This window comes from Solanum verrucosum, unplaced genomic scaffold, assembly GCF_900185275.1.
Source record: "Solanum verrucosum unplaced genomic scaffold, falcon-dt-bn FXZP01000180.1, whole genome shotgun sequence".
In the NCBI taxonomy this organism is placed as follows: Eukaryota; Viridiplantae; Streptophyta; class Magnoliopsida; order Solanales; family Solanaceae; genus Solanum; species Solanum verrucosum.
In genome coordinates, this window is record NW_026020402.1 from 2,594,107 (window position 1) to 2,620,804 (window position 26,698).

The following is a 26,698-nucleotide window of genomic DNA, read 5'->3' on the forward strand; positions in this document are numbered from 1 at the left end:
AATCAAGAATTCAAGACCGAACAAAGCTTTTGAAGCAGACAAAGAAGAAGTTGAGGAAAAACGATTTTGTATAAAGTTCACCCTTTATGCATAGTTGTTATGTCTAATTATTTATTAGACGATTTGATAGTACAAATTTTATTTTATTTGATTGGTTTTCCACCTAATATTTGATATCCGATATCTATGTTGGAGTCCAACTAATTTTGGAATTGCTTCGAAAAGCGTTCCCTAACAAACACGACTCCGTACTAACCAGGGAGACTCAAATATAAGACGTCTTATTAAGAATGAATGAGTACTTATCACTCTACCATAATCCTTATCGGTACATAACAAAATTATTTACCCTTGTATACAACTCAAAACGCGACTCCGTATGAGGGAGACTCAAATATGAGACATCTTATTAAGAATGAATGAGTACTTACCACTCTATCACAATCCTTATCGGTACATAACAAAATTATTTACCCTTGTGTACAACTCATTCCAAAATACATTCAATGTGTACGCACACTAGTGGCATGTATTGAATATACATGCTAGCTGTGAATTAGAAGGCAGTAGCCAAAATCACATCGTGTACAGAACTAGTCTGCTTTGGGAAGAACACATCATATGGATGGGACAATATGTACAAAACTCTAATTAGAACCTCCAAATTGATCAATGATTACATAGGATTCAACTTAGGCTGAGTTGGCCCTCCATGCTTAGCTAGTGGCCTTTTGAATATATGTGCACCTAACTTTAGCATCCAGGATTCAGTTTTTGGTGTCTCTTTGTTTATATTTGCATTATTGTGCATTTTCTCTTCCACAACCATACTGGCCCCATCCTATATAGGACCACTCATCTCACTAGCTAATCTAATGTGTGTAATTTTCATTACTTATTATTACTATTTGAATTTAATATTGTCATTAAACTTGGAATGGCAAAAAAGTTATTTGAATTAGAATTGGAAAGATACGTACGTGGAGAATAAATAAGTAAATAAAAGCTTTTGTTTTGACATGTGTTTATCATCACAATAGCTAAATATGAATAATCACAACAATAAAAATAACTTTTAGCAACAATACATTAAATATACCAATTAATAAAGAGTGTTAAAGCTTTTACCGACATTAATTAATTGTCATTGGATCAAAATGTCGTTATAGGCTTTAGAGATGCTTGCAAAGAGTGCTAATTGCACATGTTTAACGGCAATTAAGCTATTGCTTTTAATTAAATGCCACTAAAGATTATTTTTGATGTAGTGAATGAGGCATGAAATATATGATGTGTACTTACCACAATGATTAAAGAGATATTTAGTAGCATTAAATTTTTCTTTTAGTGGCAATATTTGTTGCTGCAAAAATATCTGGCGGTAATTGATGAGTTAATGTCATTGTATATCGTATATATAGTCGCTAAATCTTAAGCGACATTTATATAAAGTATCGTTATAAATATTCATATTTATTATTATTGCTAATTATAATATAATTACAAATATACTTTATTTTTAAATCCTTTATTTGTTGTACTTAGTAACAAAAAGTCCAAAGAATAATCATGAGTTATAGTGTTTTAGTGCCACATATATAGTGCAACTTGTAGAATTGAATTGGGTTGGACAATAAATTTAACAGAAACCATTGATAGTGCAAAAACAGGTGCGCGGTTTATGCTCTGGAAAAAGGTGAAGCTAAACTTCTGATTTTTTTCATGACAATAGTTGAAAGGGATGTGCATGTATTGGATAAGCACGCGCGCCAAAATATATAATGTTTGAACCTAGCTGTCGATGTCAATTCTCATGACCTTACGGAATTTATCAGTAATTTCTAGCTAATTCATCGCTAAATAATTTCTAGCAAATTGAATTTTCATATAATTCATCATTAAGTGAAATTAGCATGAGATTTTTATTATTTAGCCACAAAATTGTGTTTGTCGCTACCTTATTTTCTCATAGTTATGCATGCTAGTTAAATGAATTTACTGAACTTAATTTTTTCGATATAAATATTATATATATAAAAAGCTTTAATACATATTAAATTATGAGTGTGTGAGTACAGAAAGAACAATATATATAGCTCAATGGAAAAAAATCTCAAAGATTAAACTGTACGTTAAATTTAAATGTTGAGAAATACATATCTTGTACATATATTTTTGTATATTTAGTTTCCATATTTTGTACATCAAATTTCATTAATTGGGGATCACAATTTTTTTTATCTAAAGCTAGGTTAGATTGATTTGTATCAACTTGTATATATATCAGTTTGTGAATAAAGAAATTTCACCCAAATATATTGTTTTCTCTTCTTTTCTAAGATGGTATCAGAGTTTGATCATTCCAAAAGTCCTAACACTAGCGATAAAAGTAACAATATGGATTCATCTTTGGACTCTATGCTTCTACTGTCAACAAGCTCGTCATAATAAAGGTTTGAGAATGGTGGAGGCACACTTTTTTATTTTTTTATTTTTTTTTGCAAATATCTACTTCCACAAAATAAACATCAAATAATAAGAGTGTGGAGTTAGAGCACTACAAAATCAGATAAAATGCATTTGTCCTTAGTTATATCTTTATAGAAACTTTCAGTGGATACGTCAAATAAATGTTGGTTTGATGCAACTTGAAACGTATAGTTTTTTAAAAGCTGAGTGAAAATACATAAAAATTTATAACTCTTAAATGCATTTCCTTGAATATCAAACAATCAGAGGCGGAACAAGATTAGAAGTTTGGGGTTCTAAATTTTAGAACAAAACAGAAAAATATTACAAAACATGCTTCATTCGTTGACTAGAAGTTTGAGGTTTTAAATTTTAGAACAGAACAGGAAATTATTACAAAACATGCATGCTTCATTCGTTGATAGTGGGTTTCAAACCCTAAACACTAGAGTGAAAAGCATTTTTCACCGCCATTCATTACCACTAAATTGTCAATCAATTTTGTTAAGGGTTCACAAGTTAATATACATATATATATTTATTCAATTTTTAATACAAATACAAGACTTACGGAAAAGCTAGTAGGTTCATCCGAACCCACGAACCCCCCCTAGCTTCACCTTTGCAAACAACCTTACTTCATAATAATCAGAAAACAAAAAATACTTTTTTTCGATCTATTTTTATAATGAGACATGACCAAACGCCTCATTTTCTTTTTACTTGATTCATGCATGTTGATTTGATTATTTTTTTAAAGAAAAAACTCTTCTCTCTTGTTTGTTGAAATAATTATAAGGCTATATATATATTTTACGGACAAGGGTCAAAACTATACTCCAACTAATTGAAATAGATCAAATAAACCTTCTAATTATAAGTCTAAAATATATTTTTAATATAGAGGACGAATAAAAAGAAATAAAGGGAGTACAGGCAAGGGAGATCCAAAATGGGCAACCATCATTAATGTTTGACACAGCTATATATGATGTCAAAAATAGTTGAAAAAAAAGTGTCATGAAGAGGTAATAGGTTGCAACAAGCAATGGTGGTCCTTGTTATTTATCACACCTAAAAGCCAAAAAATGGTTTACATATATACCAATGAAGTGATCTCTCATCAACTAACTATGCCTCCTTTTCCAACAACCCATCTAATTTGATGACTCATATTTATTGGACTTGTATTTTTCCCCCACTTTTCTTGAACAAATCTTATATATGCATCCCCCCTCCTTATTATATATCCAATATATAAAGGGATCATGCACCATCAAAAATAAAACATTGATAGTATAAGTTCTTTATATTACTATAATAATACTAATTTAAAACTCAACTATAGTAAATAGTGCAAGTTTTTCTACTAATTTATCAGGGATAATTATCTAGTTAATCAATTCTAGTCTAACTATTGTTTATGAGAAAATCACACATCATGAATAAATGAATAAAATTAGATCTTACATACAAAATATATAATTACCTTTTAATATTTATCAAGTATAGTTTTATATTACAAACAATATATAGCAGATTGAGGCAAATTTGGGATAGAGATTTTTTGGGATATCAGACTATCTGAACTTTTACCTTATTAGTGAGAGTTTCATTGCCTTGTAATCTTCTTTTCCTATTCCCAATTTTAAAAAAATAAAAATGAAAATCATGCTTGATTAAAGTATATATATTAGAGACGAATAAAGGCGCAGATCTTGAGAGACAATGAGGTCTAATCGATTTGGATCAGATAATCAAATGATATATATAAGACATTAAAACTCATTTTTTTTTATCAAGTATAGACACATTTATATATATGATATCTTCTAACTTGTTTTGTTACTAGGTAATTAGTTAAAACGGTAAATAATTTGAAGAAAAAAATTGGGTGGTAATTGGACCCCCACATAGTTTACTTATGTAACGGACAATTTCACCGTAATTTACATGTGTTTCTCTGTATTATATATTCCTATACATATTCTATCATAAAACTTTGCTAAATTTTATAAATAGTCCCTAAAGTAAATTTCCTTGAACCAAAATCAGACAGAATATTTATCTCATGAAAATCATAAAACACTAACCATTGTATTCAAAAATCATAATGACGTTTTTTAAAAAACTTATTTGGAGGTAAAATGGCTTTCACGTTTTTTTATTTTTTTTTGTCTTTTTAAGGTGTTAGGTATCCGCATTGGAACCTAACTAATTTTCTTATCTCGGGTAGGGCCCATTCAAGAATAGCACTTCTACCAAAGACTTTTCTATACTTAGAGTCCGAAAATGGGATTTCTTGTTAAGGAATAAGCAAATCCATTCACAACACCACATTCTTTGTTGATCCCAGAGAGGTGGAATGCCTTAAACAAATGTGTGATAACAGGTAAAACCCAAAGGTTGTTTCCATCCCTGTGGGGGAAGATGCCAACCATCTCTCTTTTTTACAAACACAAACCTCAAGTTAAGGGAAAAGGCGAATTCTGGACACCGTTAAAGGTGTTCAAATAAAAAAGGATCTCGCTAGAGTTGTCCGTTTTGATTTTAAAATTTTTTCGGTGGCCCTTCATGCATTTTGAAAGAAAAAAGTGACCCTTTTGACTTCATACTCAAAGTGTATGACTTGTACATCATCTAGAAATAATTGCACACTGAGAAATAGAAAACAAAACTACTGAAATTACAATGTCAGTCAAATAAATTACAAGCAATATCCGAATTATAATCAGATCCCAATCTTTTGTCTTTATAATCACAAGAGAGTTTCAAACATAACTAAAGAGTATCAAAAACATTTTGGGTAATTGGTCCTGAGGAAATAACTGCACTAATAGAAGTTCTAGGAAAAAGTAACTAACACTTCATCAGTTGTGAGATATTAGTAGAACACTGTTGCATCCCTTGTGCTTTGGCACTATAACCATTTTCTCCAGATTTATTGCGTGCTCAAGTAAGAACTTCAAGAATTGATCGAGCTCTGTTGCATCAAATGTACGCGTACCACTACAAAATGGCATAACCTTGACATTCTTCAAATTTTGTAAGGAAACTTTGAATATGTTTTCTTCAAATGAGAGGAGGTCATCTAATTCCAACGCCTCAGTGTATTCTTCCGCGTCCTGAAAAATTGAGTGGTCCTGAAATTGAATTACACACTCTTTAAGTAATATTGTAATCAACATTTGACACGTAAATGAAAATACAAATTGACAGAAAATAATAAGATGAATAACATACCTCCACACCAGGAAATATCATCAAATTTTCCAAATTAGGAGTCGACCTTAAGAGTTTGTCTAGCATGGGGAAGGAAACTTTTGAAATATAAGAACTTATTGTCAACCATTTGCATTCTAGCAACGGTAAGGAGAAGTTTAATTCCAGGTCCATCATCCAAATGGAAATCACCTAAACAGAAGAATGAAACAAAATAGAAGGTAAGTACATTGAACTGTTAAAATTGTTCTGTTTCTTTGATCTTTGACAAGCCTTCATAAGTTTTATAGAAAACAAACATACTTCGTGAAGTAGATACAAAATAATTTTAGATTCTCCATAACTTTAGTAAAATTACTAATGTTACCAGTTAGTAGGGATGACAATGGGGCGGTGCGGGGGAGGTTGAGCTTAACCCACAAAAAAATTAATCTTCCCCGCCCGTTCCGCATAATAATTTTTTTCATTTTCAATCCGCCCCATCGCGCCCCGTATAGACCCACCCCACATGATTTTTTAATATTTTCTTTTTTCTAGTTAAGTTTGATACTAAAAATAAAATTCATAAAAGAAAATTCAACGTTTCATTAAGTTGTATTAATTTAATAGGATAGTGACTTAAAAATTTATTTCTTAGAGGTCAATTGGAAACGTGTAAGATATTGTATTATTTTTTTATTAAAACATTTTTATTTACTATTTTGAATATTTTAGTAGCTTTAAAGAAATTATCTTAATAAATAATGCTCTATCACTCTTATAATATGTAAAAAGTTAAAATTAAGTTTGAACCCACATAAAATCACATATACCTGCATCCCGCCCGCCCAACATTATTTTTAAAACAAAACCCACTTCAACCCGCCCCGCATCCCACCCACCCCGTACAACCTTAAACCCGCTTCGCTCCGCATAGCCTTAAACCCTCTCCGCTCCGCATAGCCTTAAACCCACTCTGCTCCGCGTAGCCTAAAACCCACGCCCCACATCCGCCCCGCCCCATTGCCTCCAAATCAGTTAATGCTAATTAAAAGAATTAGCAATGGGTGTACCATTTTTTTTGATTAATTTCTTGTTCGTCTCTTTTACGTTTACTCTTAACTTTGTTGATACTTAGAAGCTATTGGAAAATATCAATTCTAGTATACTTAGTTTCAGTCTTCAAATACTGCATCTTATTTTTCCAAAATCAAGAAATTATGGGATGAACTTGCATATTCACTTACCTAACATGATTGCACATGTGGTTGCAAAGAAGCTTTTCAAAAGATGGAAGAGGAATAAAGATATATCAGTTGTTGATGGGTTTAAATGAGATTTACTAAATTCAAGATAAACATTTTGATGCTTAAACCACTTTCTGATATGGATACTACATATTCTATAGTGATTGTAATAATGAGAGTCATCTTGAAGCTCATACTGTGATTGTCTCTTTTAGCACATATACTGCTTGTTTTTTTGATGGTACACATGCCTCTTTATCCTCCTAGGTCTTAATATCCACAGAAGGTGATTTTTGACAACAAAATGAATAATTTGTTTTGTCGCTATTGCAAGAAACCTGGTCATGTTATTGGAAATTGTAGGAAACTTCAATATTAGAATGGTTCTCACCCTAATCAACATAGGTCTCACAACAACACTTTGCAACTTCCACTTCATATAGGAGGTCTGTTGCTTATGTTCAGGCTAATGCTTCTAATGTGCCTCCACTTTCATCAAATCAGTTGACTCACATGATGAATATGTATACGTACCTTGACCAGAATGGAACTGACTCTTTCATCTATGCAGGTTTAGTAAGCCCTTCTAATTTATGAATTTGCTTGTCACATGTCTAGGATAGTTGATAATCCTTGGATCATAGACTCAGGTGCTAGTAATCACATGACCCCAATTAATTAATCTTTCCTAACTGACATCACTCATCATTCTATTCCTTATCTCATTACTTTGCCAAATATAATTATATTGTAAAAGTTACTTGTATTGGAACACTTACTCTGTCGCCCTGAGTTAGTGTTAACAAATGTTCTTTAGGTGTCTTCTTTTCAATATAACTTGATTTCTGTACACAAGTTAGTAGTCCAATTCAACTGTGGAGCTTAGTTCACTACCTCTACTATTGTGTTCTACAAGGCCTTTCTCTGAAGAGGCCACTGGAGCTTGGTAAAGTGTATAAAGGGCTTTACATTCTTCATACGTAGTCTCTTTTGACTTTCCATTATTGTAAATTCCATTGTGGCTACTACTTGTGTTGATAATAAAGTTGTTGTTACTTTTACTACTTCTATTGACAATAACACAATTGTTTCTTTCAATAAACCTATTGTTTCTAATTCTGTTCCAGTATCAACATGTATTCCTTCTTTTGTTTGTTTCAGAATGATCTTACTTTACTTTGACATTTGAGATTAGGACACATGCTTTATCATAAGATGAAATCCATTGTTAATAAAAATGCTCAATTATCTAAGAAACAAGACTTCATCTGTAAAGTGTATCCTCTGGCTAGACAACAAAGACTAGCATTTTCGTTCCATCAAAACCTCATGCCGTTTTCAACTCATTCATATTGATCTTTGGGGATCCTACCACACCCAAACTTACAATGGCAACAAACATTATCTAACCATGTTGGATGATTTTTTCAAAGCCACTTGGACACACTTACTGTCTACCAAGTCTAATGCTTTTTCACTTATCAAATTATTTATCTTCACGATTTAGACTCAATTTCATACCATAATTCATACTCTAAGATTTGATAATACTTTTGAGTTGGGTTCTAGCACTAACGCATCTTCTTTCTTTTCTTCTCTTGACATTGTATATCAAACATCTACTCTTCATACCCCACAACATAATGATGTTATGGAAAGGAAACAAAAACACTTATTGGAGACTCCATGACCTATAATATTTTAATCCAAACTTTCAATCAAATATTGGGGTGAGTGAGTCCTTACTACTAATTAATTATCTTATTAGCGAACTTCCTTCACTTTTGTTATAAAATAACACCCTTTATGGTCTCCTATATAAAACTGCTCCATCCTACTCACACCTCAAACCTTTTGGTTTCCTTAGTTTTGCTGCAATACCTAAGCCTTATAGGGATAGGTTTAAATCCAGATCCATCACTTTTGCTTTCTATGGTTATAACATGACCAAAAAAGGACATATAAGCTCGTTGATTTGGACAAGTAGGCAGGTTTTTTTATCCAGAGATGTCATGTTTCATGAGACCGTTTTTCCTTACTCTGCTCTTTCTTTTCCTTCTATGTTTCCTCCTCCGCCACCAACTTTTTCTGATTATTTTGCTTTACAGATGAAATAAAAGGTTTTTTTCTCTCTCCACTCTACCAACTCCATGGCAAGATAACTCAATTTCTCTTTCGAATCTGAAGTGTAACAAATTCAGTGTAAACTTAGGAGATCTATTGATTTTCTATTCTTGTATGAACTTGTAGCTGCCATCTTAAACCAATAAAAGGAACCAATATTTAACCTCACATACTAGATCAAAATTATATGAGTTAATTAAAAGGAAGTAAATCAGGAGATAATTAATCAGGTTCGCGACCTTTAATTGAAATAATCATTGCCCCAATGCTACAACCAAGTCGAAAAATAGAGGATTCAATAGATTATCAATATCAATATAAGAGGTAGAAATAAGGAGCTCTATTCACAATTAACATACAAATTAAAGACAAGAGACATTTGAAACTGATAACTGACCTTGATAAACCAGGATGAAAGTATTAGCTCATTAGCACATCGAACGCTTAAAAGATCTATCAGTATGTCCTCATCCATTGAATCAAATTCATCACTACAAAGACAAAGTTTGGCATGGTCCAAAGATGACAAGTCCTTAAGCTCAATTTCCGTATAATCAAAATCCCCAGAAATCGTTAAATGTTCAACATATGGTGCAACAACTTCAAAGCAACAATCACCTTCGAATGAATACCAATCTCCGATAGGATGATAGTGATCAATCAATTTCAGTCTCTTACATTTTGGAGAAGTCATGTGCAAACGATTAAACCCACAAAATCCAAATAGGTTGAATGATTCCAATTGATGACAATTTGACATTATTTGTTTAATATGTTTATCCCGGATTAACAAATTCTCAAGCGTTAAACTCTTCAGAGATATCCAATTTAGTACACAATCGTCTAATATTCTGCAATTCTGGCATTTGAGTTTTAGAATTGACGAGCTACTACAAAAAACTTCTGGCAGACTATAGGGTTGGTCATGCTCAATCGCATCAGTATCATAACTTATATTCAGGCATAGACCCTCCACTTTCTTGTTCACAGCAAATTCAAGCCACTTGTCAATTACGGGAAAATAAGACACATCATCCACATGTTCGAACATAAAGTTTAGACTGCACTTTTTAATACTAGAGCTGCTAAGGAGAGGTAGTACATTATCCGTTAAGGAAATGAATTTGTGTAACATTGAGCTATCTGAATGACTAAACTCCTCATTGTCATAAACAAGTTTGTCGATTGAAGTCCAGAAGTATTGCCAATGTTTAGAGAGAATAATTGTTCTGAAGGCATCTGTTATGGACAATCGAGAAAGAATTTGAACAATAAGAGCGTCAGGTAGTTGACTGATTCTATCAATGAGGCCAGTTTCATCACTTTCTGTCTCAATCTTCTCTTTTTTCTTAGGTGAGTTTTCAATAAGCCAACTTTCAGAGTTTCCATAATCACCACGACTGCTAGGGAATTGGTCTTTCTCACTCATGGTTGCCATGCTACTTTTCTTTTGTTGAGAAACAACAAAGGGCTAATACTGAAAAGGGGGAAATTATCAGACATTAATACTGAGAATTATTATTGCTTAAATTGAATTTTTCATATTTAGAATAATGTTGATCACATAGGCAAAGTAACACTCTGGGCTTTTGGCAAAAACGACATACTTATGGTAAACTTTTGTTTTGTTTTGTTAAAATGAACCATATTTAATTGAAGAATTAATAATTAAAATTATGATTTAATGAAACAATGTAAATAATGTCTTGTCCGCTCATATTTTTATGTTTTTCAAAAATTAGTCTTGAAATTTGTTTTTTTAAAAGGGTGTATCTTAAGCAAAGGTGAGGATTGAAAGTTCAAGTGGGTCCTACTGATTTCAATTGAATTAGAATAAAATAAAAACAATTCAAACAATCATTAATCTACCAATTGAACCTTTGTTTATCTAATGGACAAAGAAGTCAATTTGTTAACATATATAAATAAACATGAATTAATGTCTAACCGTCAAAGTTTTTTTTTTCTTAATTTTCTTAGAAATATTCATAACATAATTAAGTTGATAACAAAGTTAAAAGCTTAACAAAAATCAATTATGAGGAGTATCAGAGGATGAGCCCACAAGAAAAATTGGATTTATAGATCCATAAAAATTCAACAATGGAGAAGAATAATACTCACATTGGATAAAGAATGAGAAAATAGGAAAAATAGAACTACATAAACTAAGCGGCGAGAGCGAGAAAGAAGCCGAAGAGATGAATAAAGTGAGAAGAGTAGGTAGGTTTTATAAGAAATGTGGTGAAGTCAAGAATGAAAGGATAGCGCGTGTAAACGTTACAACACTCTTAACTAGGTAAAGTTCAATAGAAATCACCAAAATACCCTTTACCCCATCAATCAATCTCAGCTCGGGCATGCTTACGAGCTACGGGCCAATACTGACTCTTTATCTAGGGATAACTAATAAAACTAATACGACCCTTTCTCAAAGAGCCCTTAAAACTCTACTAAGTGAAATTATTTAACGACAGATAAATTGATACAAGTTATGACAACCCTCACACGAGGAAAAAGGAAGGCTTTCGTTAAGATAATTCGCTCATACAATAATACAAGGAAAACAATTAACGTCATACTACTTTAAGACTCTTCCGGAGATCTCTTTTCTTTTGAAAAGATACAAGAACAAAACAATCAATCTATTGATATTCGAAGACCTAATTCAATGTATCATTTCTAGATTTAATGAAATTCAACAAAATCGAGAAGAATAATACCCACATTGGATAAACAAAGAGAAAAATAGGAAAATAGAACCAACCTTATTACTGAACATAAACTAATCGGCGGGAGCGAGAAAGAAGCCGAAGAGATGAATAAAGTGGCCGGAAGGGTAGGTAGGTTTTATAAAAATGTGGTGAAGTCAAGAATAAAAGGATAGCATGTGTAAACGTTACAACACTCTTAACTAGGTAAAATTCAATATAAATCACCAAAATGCCCCTTACCCCATCAAATAATCTTAGCTGGGGAATGTCTACAGGTGAGGGCATGCAAAGGGACGGGGATGGCGTGACGGGACAGGCCATTGGTTGATCAGGATTCAACCGATCCCAGGATTAACCTGGTCGGGATTCGCGTGGCAATTTGAAGTCCCGTCCTGTCCCACTATATTAATGGGATGGGATAATGTTTGACGGGACGTGACGGGATGCGAGATTTGATACGAGTCCAATAAAGATAATATAATCCAATTGCTTCTTTTACAAAACATGACAAATGACTATTCAACAATATTCATGTCTATACAAATATTTTTATTTTAATAGACATATCTTTTCATGAAAAATCACAACATTTTAAGTGACACTTTTTCATAAAAGAACTAAATTATTTTGAACAAGTTTATATATAATTTGATATTTTCATACTAGTCATATCATATACTAGTAAAAAAAAATCAACGACCACAACATCAAATATACTCCAAGAATTTTGAGGGTCTAACACAATACAAAAGTATTATTGAATTTCATATCTTGTGCTCCAAATATAAATTAGACACTGAGTCTAATTTTATCTTTATCATAAGCAATGAACCCCCACATTTTAAATATGATCTCAAAAATATTTTTCAAGTATTTGAAAATAGTTTTCCACATATATTTTTCATACTATCATATGAACCTCATTTGGAAATATTATTATTCTACAAAAGAATTATAGTGCTTCAATTTTCTTTGATAATCTTTACATAGTGTCAATGTTCATTCCGTAGAGACACCTATTGTAGGCTAAAATTCACACACTTTCACTCACTGGTCTTTTTTTTTTTCTATCATAATTAGACATACCACTTAGTATTTAGAATACTAACAATAAAGGCAATTTTTTTTTGTACAATTTGTTTCTATTTAACAATGATGTTTGTAGAAAACTAAAAGTACAACACTGACTTATTTCATATTATTCAAACCAATTGCATAGTCTAATATATCCAAAGTAGAAACTACAAAAATTTTTAGTCTACAATAATCAGACACAATCAAATTTCACACGGACTACAAGATTGCAAAGTTTTTTTCCCAAACAGAATAAAACATATTCTTAGATTATCACATATAAATGCTTTTCTTTTCAAGTAGCCTTCCAACTATAACATGTTGACCTAAAATCTACATATCTCATTCTGCAAACTGAAGAATTTTAAAGGCAACACTATTTGCCAAGAAAAAATCATTCAAAAACATATAGTTTGCATATCTTTTTCCAAAGACACCCATGATAAATATCAAAAGAGTTAACTTTTAGAAACTATTTTCCTCTTTGGATAAATAATAAGAAGGTTACCTGGTGTAATCTTTAATAGGAATACCACCAATTTTTCTGGTACATTCTCGCTTCCACCTTGCTAAGCAAGGCACCAAATTATGAAGAAGTAGTGTATTAATCTTCTACTTCCATAATATGTTTTCCTCAATCAGTAGAATACAAGAAATACCAATAGAATAATAATTTCCTTAAGATTGTTGTTCATCCTGTATTCCTAAGATACTTAGAACAAAAACTTTGAAGAACTTGATAAGAAGCAACAAAATTTAAAGAGTGTTTTCAAAACTAGAAAATTAAAACCAGTAGAGAAAATAGAATCAGAAACATATTAGAAATAATATACAACATATTTTTCTCAGAGAAGATAATCGAGCCCACTAAATGCACAGTGTCCCCTTAAGAAAATTATTCCCCTCAAGTACCCAATGTTAATGGAATATATCCTCCCAAGATAGAATGATCTTACTCACCGGTGTATCGATACCTAAAATCACGGTGTCAGCGAACCACTCAACAATAATAAAGTACACTTAGAATACTAGATTTAGTAGTAGTATAAGAATTCCAGAAAATTGGTTCTCTTAAAATGAGAGGAAATCTTTCTATTTGTAGACAACAAATGGTAGTGTGTATAGGTTATTATTGTACCTTACCGGAAAGGTCACAACCCTTTGGAAAAGTCACAATCTTTCGAAAAGGTCACAACCTTTCATAAAAGTCACAACTTTTCATAAAAGTCGCAACTCTTCATACAAGTCGCAACTCTTCATAAAAGTCGCAAATTTTCATAAAAGTGACAACTCTTCATAAAAGTCGCAACTCTTCATTTTCCATTCACACCTTTTAAAACTCAACATATCTTACCTAAGAAAGGCTGTATAGAATGGGGATCTGCCACGATGATAAATGCAACTATGTCGGGATGTACCAGAGACAATGAAGCATATTTATTTGAAGTGTCCATTCTAAAAAAGAAGCATACTCACAATACTTCAGTGTCTTGGAAAAAGGATGAGACAACTGGATTATAGAGGAATACGAACAAGGCTGGATATATCTACAAGAGAAAGAGGTTGCATAGACCTGGTATTGGCAGCATTAGCAGAAGTGGTCTACCAGATATGGAAGGCGCGTAACTCTTTCCTATGGGAGAAAGCATCCCACCACCATGGCGGATTATGGAACAAGTTATGCAAGAATGCAGGCTACATAAAACCATTTTTTTAAAAAAAAATTGTTTGGTATCCACATTGGAGCCTAATTAATTACTTGCATCAAGTAGGCTACCAGATTCGTGAGTATCACTCTTACTAAAGATTTTTCTATACCCAGGACTCGAAACTAGGACTTCTTGCTAAGGGAGAAACTGTACTATCTAGTGCACCCCATTCTTAAGGTTATTTCCCCATCCATCCCTATCGGGGGAGATGCCAACCAACTCCCCTGTTTAAGAACACAAACCTCAGGTTAATGGATGATCAATTTTTTTTGTGTGTGCTAATTAATGGCTGGCTTCAAAAAAATTAAGTTATAATTCAATATAATTAATGCAAGCTGCATAGTTATGTTCTTAACCTCTTTATTTGGAGACAATCTTAAATCTATGACTTGTACATCATCTAGAAATATTTACACACTAAAGTTCACCTCCTGAATGTGATTACAACATGGTGCAAACCCAAAATTGATGCATATAATTGTAATGGTTAGCTCGAAATACTCAATGAATGAAAATAATATTAAAGAATTATTGTGAAATAGGTGCAAGCTCGAAATTTCAGACTTCGGTAAGTGCAAGTTCAAATTTTCCTAACTTCCTAAGGGAATAATTGCACTAATAGAAGTTGTTGGAAAAGCTAACAAATTCTTCTTCAGATTTGAGGTATCAGTAGAATAACTGTTGCATTCCTTATTCTCTAGTACTATAACTAGTTTCTCCAGATTTATTACATGCTCAAGTAAGAACTTCAAGAATTGATCGATATTTGTTGCATCAGATGTATCCGTATGACTACATAATGGCATAACCTTGACATTCTTCAAATTCTGTAATGAAACTTTGAATATGTTTTCTTCAAGGGAGAAGTACTTCTTGTCTTTCAACAACTCATTCACTCCGTTCTAAAAAAAAGGATGGTACTACAAATACCGAACAAGGACAAATTAGGTTAGTTGTTGAAGCTGTAGGGGATCAATATACATTTGACATAAAGATATCGTGAAGTAAGAAATGAATACCTTCGTATCAGAATATATCATCAAATTTTCAAACTTAGGAGTCGACCCTAAGAGGTTGTCTAGTAGGGGGAATAAAAGTTTTGAAATACATGAACTTATTGTAAATCATCTGCATTCCAGCAACGGTAAAGAGGCGTCTTCCCTCTCCAACATCAAAATGGAAATCACCTAAACAGAAGAATGATGCAGAATATAAAACAGGAGATCTATTCATAATCAGCATAAAAAGACTGGAGACATTTGGGACTGATAATTGACCTTGATCAACCAGGATGACAATATTAGCTCATTAGCACAACGAACACTTACCAACAAATCTTTCACTATGTTTTCATTCCTTTCAGTAAATTCATCACAGTAGAGATTAAGATTGGCATGGTTCAAAGATGATAAGTCCCTAAGCTTAATTTTCGTATAATTAAGACCCCCCAGAAATCGTTAAATGTTCAACATATGGAGCAACAATTTCAAAGCAACATGTATCAGTATCATCTTCGAATGGATACCAATCCTTACGAGGATGACTGTGATGGATCAATTGCAGTTGCCTACATTTTGGAGAAGACATTTGCAAACGATTAAATCCACAAAATTTATGTATCTTCAAAGATTCTAATTGAGGACAATTTGACATTATTTGTTTAATAAGTTCATCCCGGAGAAACAAACTTTCCAGCGTTAAACTCTTCAGAGATGTCCAATTTAGTACACAATCTTCTAATATTCTGCAATTTTTGTTGTTGAGTTTTATAATCGATGAACTACTACAGAGAACTTTTGGCAAGCTATAGGGTTGGTCATACCCAATCGGATAAACAGTTCTATGATGTATATTCAGGCGTAAATCCTCCACTTTCTTATTCACAACAAATTCAAGCCACTTGTCAACTACGGTAAAATAAAACACACCATCACCATATCTGAACACAAAGTTTAGACTCAACTTTTTAATGCTAGAGCAACTAAGGAGAGGTAGTACATTATCCATTAAGGAAATGAATTTGTGCAATGTCGAGCTATCTGAACGACCATACTCCTCGTTGTCATAAACAATGTTGTTGATACAAGTCCAGAAGTATTGCTAATCTTTAGAGAGAACAGTTGTTCTGAACGCATATGCTATGGACAAAAAAGAAAGAATTTGCACAATAATAGTATAAGGTAGCTTACTAATCCTATCAGTTTCTTCACATTCTGTCTCAATCTTCGCTTTTTTCTGAGGTAAGTTTTCAACAAACAAACTTTCAGAGTTGCCAGAGAATTGCTCTTGGTTGCTCATGTTGTTCAAACTGTATTATTATTGTTGTCTAAAACTGTAGTGTCAGTGAATGACTCAACGACACTAAAGTAAATTAGAATTTATTTGTGCAGAATAAGAAGAATTATAGAAATTTTGTTGTTGAAAAAATAAGAGGAAACCCTCTATTTATAGACAACAATGAGTAGTGTAAACATGTGCATATTGTGCCTTATCGGAAAGGTCACAATCCCTTCGAAAAGTCAGAATCCTTTGGAAAAGTCACAATCCCTTGGAATTGTCACAACCATTCGGAAAAGTCACTACCTTTCAGAAAAGTCGCAAATCTTCAGAAAAGTCACAACTTTTTAGAAAAATCACAACTCTTCATAAAAGTTACAAATTTTCAGTTTCCATTCACACATTTTTAAACCTAACAACTCACAATTGTCATGCTACTTTTCTTTTGTTGAGAAACAACACATGGCTAAGAAGGGGGGAAAATTATCAAACATCAATACTAAAAATAAGTTTACTTGTAATTAGAATTGCTATAGATAATTTCTGTGTTTTTTAATTCTTTCTTTAATGTCCAACTAACAAAGTTAACTCTATCGCAATATCACATGACACTATTTTTTAATATGATAATATATGATATTTTTTAAGTTATTACTTGTACATCATCTAGAAATATTTAAACAGTGACGATAGAAAACAAAACTAGTGAAATTACTTAGTCAGACAAACAAATTACAAGCAATATCCGAATTATAGTCAGATTCCAATCTTGTGTCTCTATAATCGCAAGAGAGTTTCAAACTTAACTGTCAGAAATATTTTGGGTAACTGGTCCTGAGGAAATAATTGCACTATTAGAAGTTGTTGGAGAAAGTAATAAACACTTGATCAGTTGTGAGATATTAGTAACATTGTAATCAACATTTGACACGTAAATGAAAATACATATCAGAAATAAAAATTTGGCAGAAAATTTTTATTAGACATTTCAAAGGAACATGTAAATAATGAGATGAATAACATACCTCCATAATGAGGAAATAATTGCACTATTAGAAGTTGTTGGAGAAAGTAATAAACACTTGATCAGTTGTGAGATATTAGTAACATTGTAATCAACATTTGACACGTAAATGAAAATACATATCAGAAATAAAAATTTGGCAGAAAATTTTTATTAGACATTTCAAAGGAACATGTAAATAATGAGATGAATAACATACCTCCATATCAGGAAATATCATCAAATTTTCCAAATTAGGAGTCGACCTTAAGAGGTTGTCTAGCACAGGGAAGGAAAGTTTTGAAATGTACGAACTTATTGTCAACCATCTGCATTCTAGCAACGGTAATGAGACGTTTAATTCCTCGTCCATCATCGAAAGAGAAATCACCTAAATAGAAGAATGAAACGGAATAGAAGGTAAGTACATTGAATTGTTAAAATTGTTCTGTTCCTTTGATCGTATATAGAACTTACCTTATTGTAAGAGAACATGGGTCTTCACAGATAAAGTAATAGGTTCTTTTTTCTCTCTCCACTGTTAGAACAACTGAACAAGAATGATAAAATTACAAGGAATCCAAAGTAAAACTTGCTTGGATTAGAGACACGTTAATACGTTTCTTGAAGATAGTTGGAGTCTCTCCCACGAGCAATTGGAAGAATAAATAGCAACTCTATCTTCGGGATTCAACTATGCCACAAAACAAGTAGCATTCAAGAATGTTGCTCTTCTATTCTTGAATTGCTGATTTCACCTTTTGATTAATGTCTCACAAATGTTTTTCAAGGAAAAGTAGTTTTTTGAGTGCTTATCTTTTCAACCAAAAGAAACTCAATTTATAGGACAAAGTGTTGCAAGAAAAAACTTTTAATTAATTAGTATTTATTATAGGTTCATGAATTGAAAAGAAAAAGACTTAACTTCCAAAAATCTATAACGTAGAATTTTAAAATTGTCTTGCAAATCATCTATAACGTAGAATTAAAACAAAATGAATGTTACAACTCACATTCATGTATTTTGTTATTTCAAAATTTTTAATGGATGAATTTGTTTCAAAATTAATTGAAACACTAACTCTTACAATCCCCCACTTGTTTCAAGAAATTTTTTATCTTTGAAAAATTTAAAAAATATTTTGAGACATTAATCTAGCAACATTCATCAATAATGGTGTCTTTTGGACTCGAACCATTAGCTAGTGAAGGCTTTCTAAATCATTGACTACTTAGTGAACAAATCTTGAACTAAGTGGTTCATTGAATGACGTTAGAAAAATACTCCACACATATCATTATGTTCCGGTGAAAATCGAAATCCTTTGACACCTTACGACCATGTGTCCTGAATCCTTTTAGCCAAGTACTTTAAGATTTCCCTGTTAAAATCTTATTGAAGCGGACCTCCACTTCGCACTTAGTGCGGTGAATTCATCAAGAGTAACTTTGCATACTCCGACCAAATAGTCTATGAACTTCATTAAGAGAAATTAATCTCATCCTCCTTTACAACAAAGTATCGGTAAATCTATCAAAAGTATTCCTACACACTCCAATCGAAATTGATTTATAGACTTATTAAGAGAATATAATCTCATCCTTCTCTTCAGTAGGAATATCAAAATTTTTTATCAAGAGTTTTCTTACTAACTCCAACCGAGATTGATCTTATAAATTTATTAACAGAAATAAATCTCGATCATGCCATCTACTTATTTCATTTTATTTTGAAAATGAGAATTTTATTGATGTGCTTCACAATTGTAACTTTATTTGTTTTTCCCTTTGAACCCATGATTACATCATTAGGTAGGGTTACCATAAAGTTCAATTAATTTACAACAGGCTTTATTCCCATCCCATTACAAGTTTTCACCACTAACTCTTTGCCTAACTCTTTAGACAAAGGATCCACTAAATTAAACCTGGACTTCACATATTGAAGCGATATCACGCCTTCCTCCAATAATCTTCTCACATTATTATGTTTGAGAGGAACTTGTCTTGAATTGCCATTGTAGCAATCACTTGAATCCCGAAATATAGCAACTTGATTATCACAATAGATAGTTAAAGGTGGTACTGGCTTACTCCACAAAGGAATATTTATCAACATAGATCGCAGCCAATCATCTTCTTCTCCAGCAAAAGAGATAGCTATAAATTCTAACTCCATGGTTGAGTGAGTAATATATGTCTACTTCTTTGATTTCCAAGAGATCGTTGCTCCAGCCAAAGTGAAAATCCAAGCAGTAATAGATTTAGAGTCATTCAGATAAGAATTCCAAGTAGCATCGCTATAACCTTCAAGAACAACTGGAAATGTAGAATAATGCAGGTCAATAATAATTGTACCGTTCAGGTATCTTAAAACACGAATTAAGGCATTCCAATGTTCAACTGTAGGATTTCTAGTAAATTTTTTCAAAGTTCCTACTACGTAAAGACTCCCAACAATCTGAGAATATGTCAGCTGATCAAGAACATCACTAGAGTTCCGCATTTGTTTGATGCTAGGATCAAATGGTGTAGGAGCAGGTTTGTCGTCAAAGTGACCAAATCTCTTTAGAACTTTCTCAATATTACTTGATTGAGTAAGAGTAAAGCTATTCGATGATCTCATGATTTTAGTGCCCAAAATTACATCAGCTTCTCCAAGATCTTTCATTTCAAATTGAGAAGCTAGAAACGATTTTGTTTCTTTTACTCTTTCAATATCAGTTCCAAAGATCAACATATCATCTACGTAAAACATATTATAACACCATATTTTTCTTGAAATTTACTAAATATGCAAATATCACCACCATTGATTGAGTAGCCATTAGAAATCATTACTCTCCTAAATTTCTCATTCCATTGTTTTGGGAGATTGTTTTAATCTATAGAGTGATTTAAGAAGATTACAAACTTTGTGTTCTTGACCAAGAACTACAAATCCTTCTGGTTGTTTCATGTAAACTTCTTCATCTAGATCTCCATTCAGAAATGCAGTTTTCACATCCATTTGATGAATTACCAGACTATGAATTGTGGCTAAATCAATCAAAAGTCGAATAGAAGTCATTCGAGCTACAAGTGCAAATGTATCAAAATAATCAATATCTTTCAATTGAGTAAAACCTTTTGCTACCAAACAAGCTTTGTACTAATCTAAGGTACCATCAGATTTCAATTTCTTTCTAAAGATCCATCTACAACCAATAGACTTACATCCTGGAGGGAGGTCTGATAAAATCCATGTATTATTTGATATAATGGAGTGCATTTCATCGTCAATAGCTTCACGCCAGAAAGGAGCATCATGTGAAAACATTGCTTCAACATAACTTTCGGGATTCTTTTCAACTAAATAGACTTGAAAATTAGGTCCAAAGTCTCTTGGTTTGGCTGATCTTTCACTACGTCTTGGTTGACTTTCTTCCAAAGGCTCAACTACTTTCCTTTTAAGAGTAGATATAGAAGAACTTGTATCTTGTTCCAAAGATTCTTTTTTCTTAGGAAATATATGCTAAAAAAAGTTAGCATGCAACGATTCAATAATTGTGTGAGGGCTTGGGGTCTCAAGATTCAAAAATCTATAAGCCTTAATAGTTTGTGAATAACCAATAAATACACAATCTACTCCTCTATAGTAATCTAACATGAGCTAAACAACCCCATACTTTAAAATAATTTATATTTGACTTTCAATTCTTCCAAAGTTCATACGGAGATGAATCATGTTTCTTGGAAGGAATTCAATTCAAAATATGACATACGAAAAATAAGGCTTCAGTCCACAAATTTTTAGTGATACCAGATCCATAAAACATAGAGTTAACCATTTCGATGAAAGTTTTATTTTTTTCTTTCTGCTACACCATTTTGTTTTGGTGTATAAGACATAGTCAATTGTTGCTCAATGCCTTCTTTTTTCACAAAAATCAATAAAATCTGATTTTAAATATTCTCCACCTCTGTCATATCTAATTGATTTAATCTTCAAACTCAATTGATTTTTAACTTCTGCTTTATATGTTTTAAAAGTCTCAAATACCTCATCTTTGTTTTTAATGGAAAGACATATGTATACCTTGAGTAATCCTCAATGAAAGTGATAAAATATCTCTTTCTGTGACGTGATAAACAATCCATCTCACAAATATTAGTGTGGATTAACTCCAAAAGTGTGGATATCCTTTTAACAGACTTAAAAGGTTGTTTTGTTATTTTACATTTACTACAAGTAGTATAGTTAACATGATCCTTTCCATAGTTTTTAATTAATCCATTTTTCACCATAAGTTGAATGGATCTAAAATTCACATGACCAAGACATTCATGCCATAAATCTAAAGACTCCACAACATAAGCAGAAATATTTTCATTTTCAATATTGAGTTTAAACATTCCATTTGTAGCATAACCTTTTCCAACAAACATGCCTTGTTTAGGCAAAATAAATTTATCTGCCTTAAAAATCATTTTAAAACCATGCTAAGAAAGAGGCGTATCTGACACCAAGTTCTTTCGAATATCAGGAACATGCAATATGTTTATCAATGTGACCATCTTTCCGGAAGTGAATTTCAGTTCAACAATTCCTTTTCCCACAACCTTACCAGAGGATGAGTTTCCCATATGCAAAACTTTATCAGCCCCCACTAATTCATAGGTCGTGAAAGAATTTCGATTACCTGATATATGACGAGTTGCGCCAGTATCTATCCACCATTCCACTTGATCTCCCTCTACAAATGCTTCTGTGATCACTGTCACAAGCTCATTTTTTTGTTATTATTTGTCTTTTCTTTCTTCTTTTCAGCCTTAAGAATTTTACAATCACGTGCATAGTGACCAATTTGATGACAATGATAACTTTCATTCGACTTAGAATTGGAATCAGTAAGCTTGAAATTCTTACTCTTTTTTGCCTTCAAAAATTTATTATTGTCAGGTTTCTTTTTGGTCGATTTTTCTTCAACAACATGAGCTTCCATGATAGGTTCTTTCAAGTTGTTATTGTCATGGTATCGTGTCTCTTGTTCAATTTTCAAGTGCTGCAATAATTGTTTAAGAGTCAAATCTTCCTTCTTGTGTTAGAGTATGCTTCTGTACTCCTTCCAAGATGGAGGAAGTTTTGAGAAAATAGCACTAACATGAAAGTTTTCATCAAGATCATATAGCAATTTTAATAGCTATAGTTTGAAATTCTTGTACTTGTTCAGTGATTGACTTGTCATCAACTATTTTGAATTCCATATAATTTGAAACAAGAAATTTCTTCGAACTTGCTTCTTCAGCTACATGGATACCTTTAAGAGTATCCCAAATCTCCTTAGCAAATTTGCACTTAATATAATATTGATCATAATATTTATTGGATATTTCTCCAAGACTATAATTCTTGCAGAAGTAATCATCATCTTGCCATTTGGCAATTTGTTCTTTAATTAGAGTAGCCTCGTCTGTTGCTACCTCAGAACCAGGAGTGTCAGTACAAGGTTTCTCAAGAACATATGCCAACTTTAATCGTCTTAAAAAGAATTCCATATTTCCACGCCATCTAGGAAAGTCTTTGCCATCAAATATTTCAAAATTAGGATTTGGCAAATTTTGAACACTGTTTATTATCGATGTGGATGCCATAGAGACAACTATCTTCAATTTGTTAGAACAACTGAACAAGAATGATAAAATTACAAGGAATCTAAAGTAAAACTTGCTTGGCTTAGAGGCACGTTAATACGTTTCTTGAAGATAGTTGGAGTCTCTCCCACGAACAATCGGAAGAATAAATAACAACTCTATCTTCGGAATTCAACTAAGTCACAAAACAAGTAGCATTCAAGAATGTTGCTCTTCTATTCTTGAATTGGTGATTTCCTCTTTTGATTAATGTCTCACAAATGTTTTTCAAGGAAAAGTAATTTTTTGAGTGCTTATCTTTTCAACCAAAAGAAACTTAATTTATAGGACAAAGTTTTGCAAGAAAAAACTTTTAATTAAATAGTATTTATTATAGGTTCATGAATTGAAAAGAAAAAAACTTAACTTCCAAAAATCTATAATGTAGAATTTTAAAAGTATCTTGCAAAACATCTATAACGTAGAATTAAAACAAAATGAATGTTACAACTCACATTCATGTATTTTGTTATTTCAAAACTTTTAACGGATGAATTTGTTTCAAAATTAATTGAAACACTAACTCTTACATCCACTCCACCAACTCCATGGTAAGATATCTCGATTTATTTTTCGAATCTGAAGGCTAACATGAGGTGATTGTGCTGCTCTTCACCTCAATTTTCAATAGATGCTACCCTTGCTATGATATTTTTTGGAGTTTCGCCGACCCACAAGTGAGAAGTTAGGATTTCAAGCTACTATTGATTTTTCGATGACGTTGAAGGTGTTCTGATATCCTGTAGAATCTTCTCTTCAGTTGCGAAAGTGTTTTGGTGTTGTTTTCTGATATGGTCAGGCAAATGAGACTAAAATCCATCAGATTAGGAAATAATTGCTTCCATTACCCAAGGGTCTTCAAATATTTCATCCTATTTTTTTCAAATTATGAGATGAACCTGTATATTCACTTAGCTGACCTGATTGCACCCCAGGGAGCAACTGTTTTTGTTGTGCTAATTAATGGCTTGCACACAACATAATTTTAAAAACATTTCTTATTCTGATTCAACCACCTTTCAAAAGATTAAGTTTTAATTTAATTTAAAGTAATGCAAACTACATATTTACGTTTTTAACCACTTGATTTGGATACAATCTTAATTAAGTAACAAATTACAAGCAATAGCTGAATCATAGTCACATCTCAATCTTGTGTCTTTATAATCACAAGAGAGAAACATAACTATATGTCAAAAACATTTTTGGTAACTGGTCCTAAGGAAGTAATTGCACTAATAGAAGTTCTTGGAAAAAGTAACAAACTCTTCATCAATTGTGAGATATTAGTAGAACAACTGTTGCATCTCTTGTGCTTTGGCACTATAACCATTTTCTCTAGATTTATTGCGTGCTCAAGTAAGAACTTCAAGAATTGATCGAGCTTTGTTGTCTCAGGTTTACAGATACAAATACAAAATGGCATAACCTTGACATTCTTCAAATTCTGTAAGGAAACTTTGAATATGTTTTCTTCAAACGAGAGGTAGTCATATTCCAACAAATCAAAGATTTCTTCATGATGAAGAAATGGGTAGTCCTATAGATACCCAAGAAGCACAAATCAGTTTAGGTGGTAAGCTTAACAAATATAGTAATGAAATTGAATTACACACATAAAAAATAAAATGTAACAACCTTTAAGCAACATATTAGCATATCAGGAAATATCATCAAATTTTCCAAATTAGTAGTCACCCTAAAGAGGTTGTCCAGCATGACGAAGGAAAGTCTTGAAATACAAGAACTTATTGTCAACCATCTGCATTCTAGCAACGGTAAGGAGACGTCTTCCTCATCAAACACCAAAAAAGAAATCACCTAAATAGAAGAATGAGGTAGAATACAAGGTACTGTAATGACCCTTCTGGTCATTTCTGTGTTTTGCCTTTTGTGTGTCGTTTAGAGCGTTCCTGTAGCGACCCCAAGTCATTATGACTTGCTGGGACTGACAGTTCGGTCACCTGGTCGTTCGTTTGGCTTTTGTGCGAGTTTTAGTGTTTTTAGAGCTTATGAACCTTGAGTGATCATTTTCGAACAAAAGTTCAAGAAGATGACATCAAAATCTAATTTTGATGACTCCATCAGCTTCGGAAGGGTCATTTTAGGCTAGTGGCATAGTCGGCATGACTCCCGAGATTTTCAGTGTGAATCAGTGCGATTATGCGTTTTAACTTTAAGTTTAAGCCTAAGTTTGACTTTAGTCAACATTCTGAGTAAATGTGCTCGGATGAGAATTACGTAAGTGCGGTTAGCTCCAGAATGTCGAGTTTGGTCTAGATTTAACCTTCTTTTGTGTCCCGAGGTTTTTGATATTTTTTTAAGCCTTTTTGTGGTTTTTGACTTAAAGTGACATTTGGGTGTGGGACCCACTTTTGTTCAAGATGACCTCGTATGGAAATTTTGATTGCGCCATTGAGTTCGGAATATCAAATTTGATATGGTTGCATATCTCGTTTGCGTGCATAGGGTTCCGAACGAGTTCGAAGCACCCCGTCGGAATTTTTATGTTTTGGAATAGAAATATTTGCTATAAATGCAGATATATTAGCCAACTTTTCCAAACTTAAAACCCTCATCTCTCTATCATATCTCAACCGATTTAGGTGATTCAATGTGCGGGAGCTTCGTATTCTCAGTGGCTTCGCTGTAGAGTGTTTTGAAGTTGTCGGGTGCACATAATTCGAGGTAATTTCGTGATTAACCTGTCTGCTGTACCCTTTTTCGAGCCTTTGTTTTTGGCATTCTTGTATTGGTTATATCTCACTAATTTTAGCTCGATTTTGGATGATTCGAAATCCCACATGTTGGGAAGTATCGTGGATACCTCGTAGAGTGTTCAAGGAGTGTTGGGAACTTTTGATTCTCGTTAATTCCGAGTTTAGACTGCTGTTGTTTTCTTTTAAGTTGATTAAAGTGTGGTTTTCTTGCTCGTTGGTTTTTGCTGTGGTTTGAGCCTTGAATTGTGTTCCATTTTGGAACACGAATTCGGGGTGCTATTTAGTATCTCTTGACGGAGTCAATTTCAGACAGTTCGGTGCGTGTCCCACGATTTTCATTGTGACTCCAAAATTGACCCGTATTCGTTTGTTATGATTTTGGTGTCTAAACGATCGTACTAACGTTGTGATCCTATATTTGATAGAGTGACAACGTTCAAGGGTCATTCAGGAAGGAAAAACTCTAATAAACTAATTTGGAGCGCGC

The 26,698-nt window shown here is 32.6% G+C and overlaps 1 protein-coding gene, 1 non-coding gene and 3 pseudogenes across 2 annotated transcripts; all 5 read right to left on the reverse strand.

The window, feature by feature from the left end:
- Positions 1–4,800: 4,800 nt before the first annotated feature.
- Positions 4,801–4,929, reverse strand: LOC125840281 (U6atac minor spliceosomal RNA). Its single transcript, XR_007443728.1, has one exon. It is a non-coding gene; the product is annotated as a U6atac minor spliceosomal RNA (small nuclear RNA).
- Positions 4,930–5,250: 321 nt separating this feature from the next.
- Positions 5,251–10,646, reverse strand: LOC125840135 (putative F-box protein At1g49610; annotated as a pseudogene).
- Positions 10,647–14,680: 4,034 nt separating this feature from the next.
- LOC125840275 (U6atac minor spliceosomal RNA) lies at positions 14,681–14,776 on the reverse strand (annotated as a pseudogene).
- Positions 14,777–15,128: 352 nt separating this feature from the next.
- Positions 15,129–16,836, reverse strand: LOC125840136 (putative F-box/LRR-repeat protein At3g28410; annotated as a pseudogene).
- A 7,841-nt stretch (positions 16,837–24,677) lies between these two features.
- LOC125840137 (uncharacterized) lies at positions 24,678–25,366 on the reverse strand. The gene is made up of 3 exons (XM_049519102.1): positions 25,355–25,366; positions 25,130–25,312; positions 24,678–25,031 (listed from the first exon to the last, which is right to left on the reverse strand). The coding sequence occupies exons 1-3, from the start codon at positions 25,364–25,366 to the stop codon at positions 24,678–24,680; spliced, it is 549 nt and encodes a 182-aa protein (XP_049375059.1).
- Between the last annotated feature and the right edge of the window lie 1,332 nt (positions 25,367–26,698).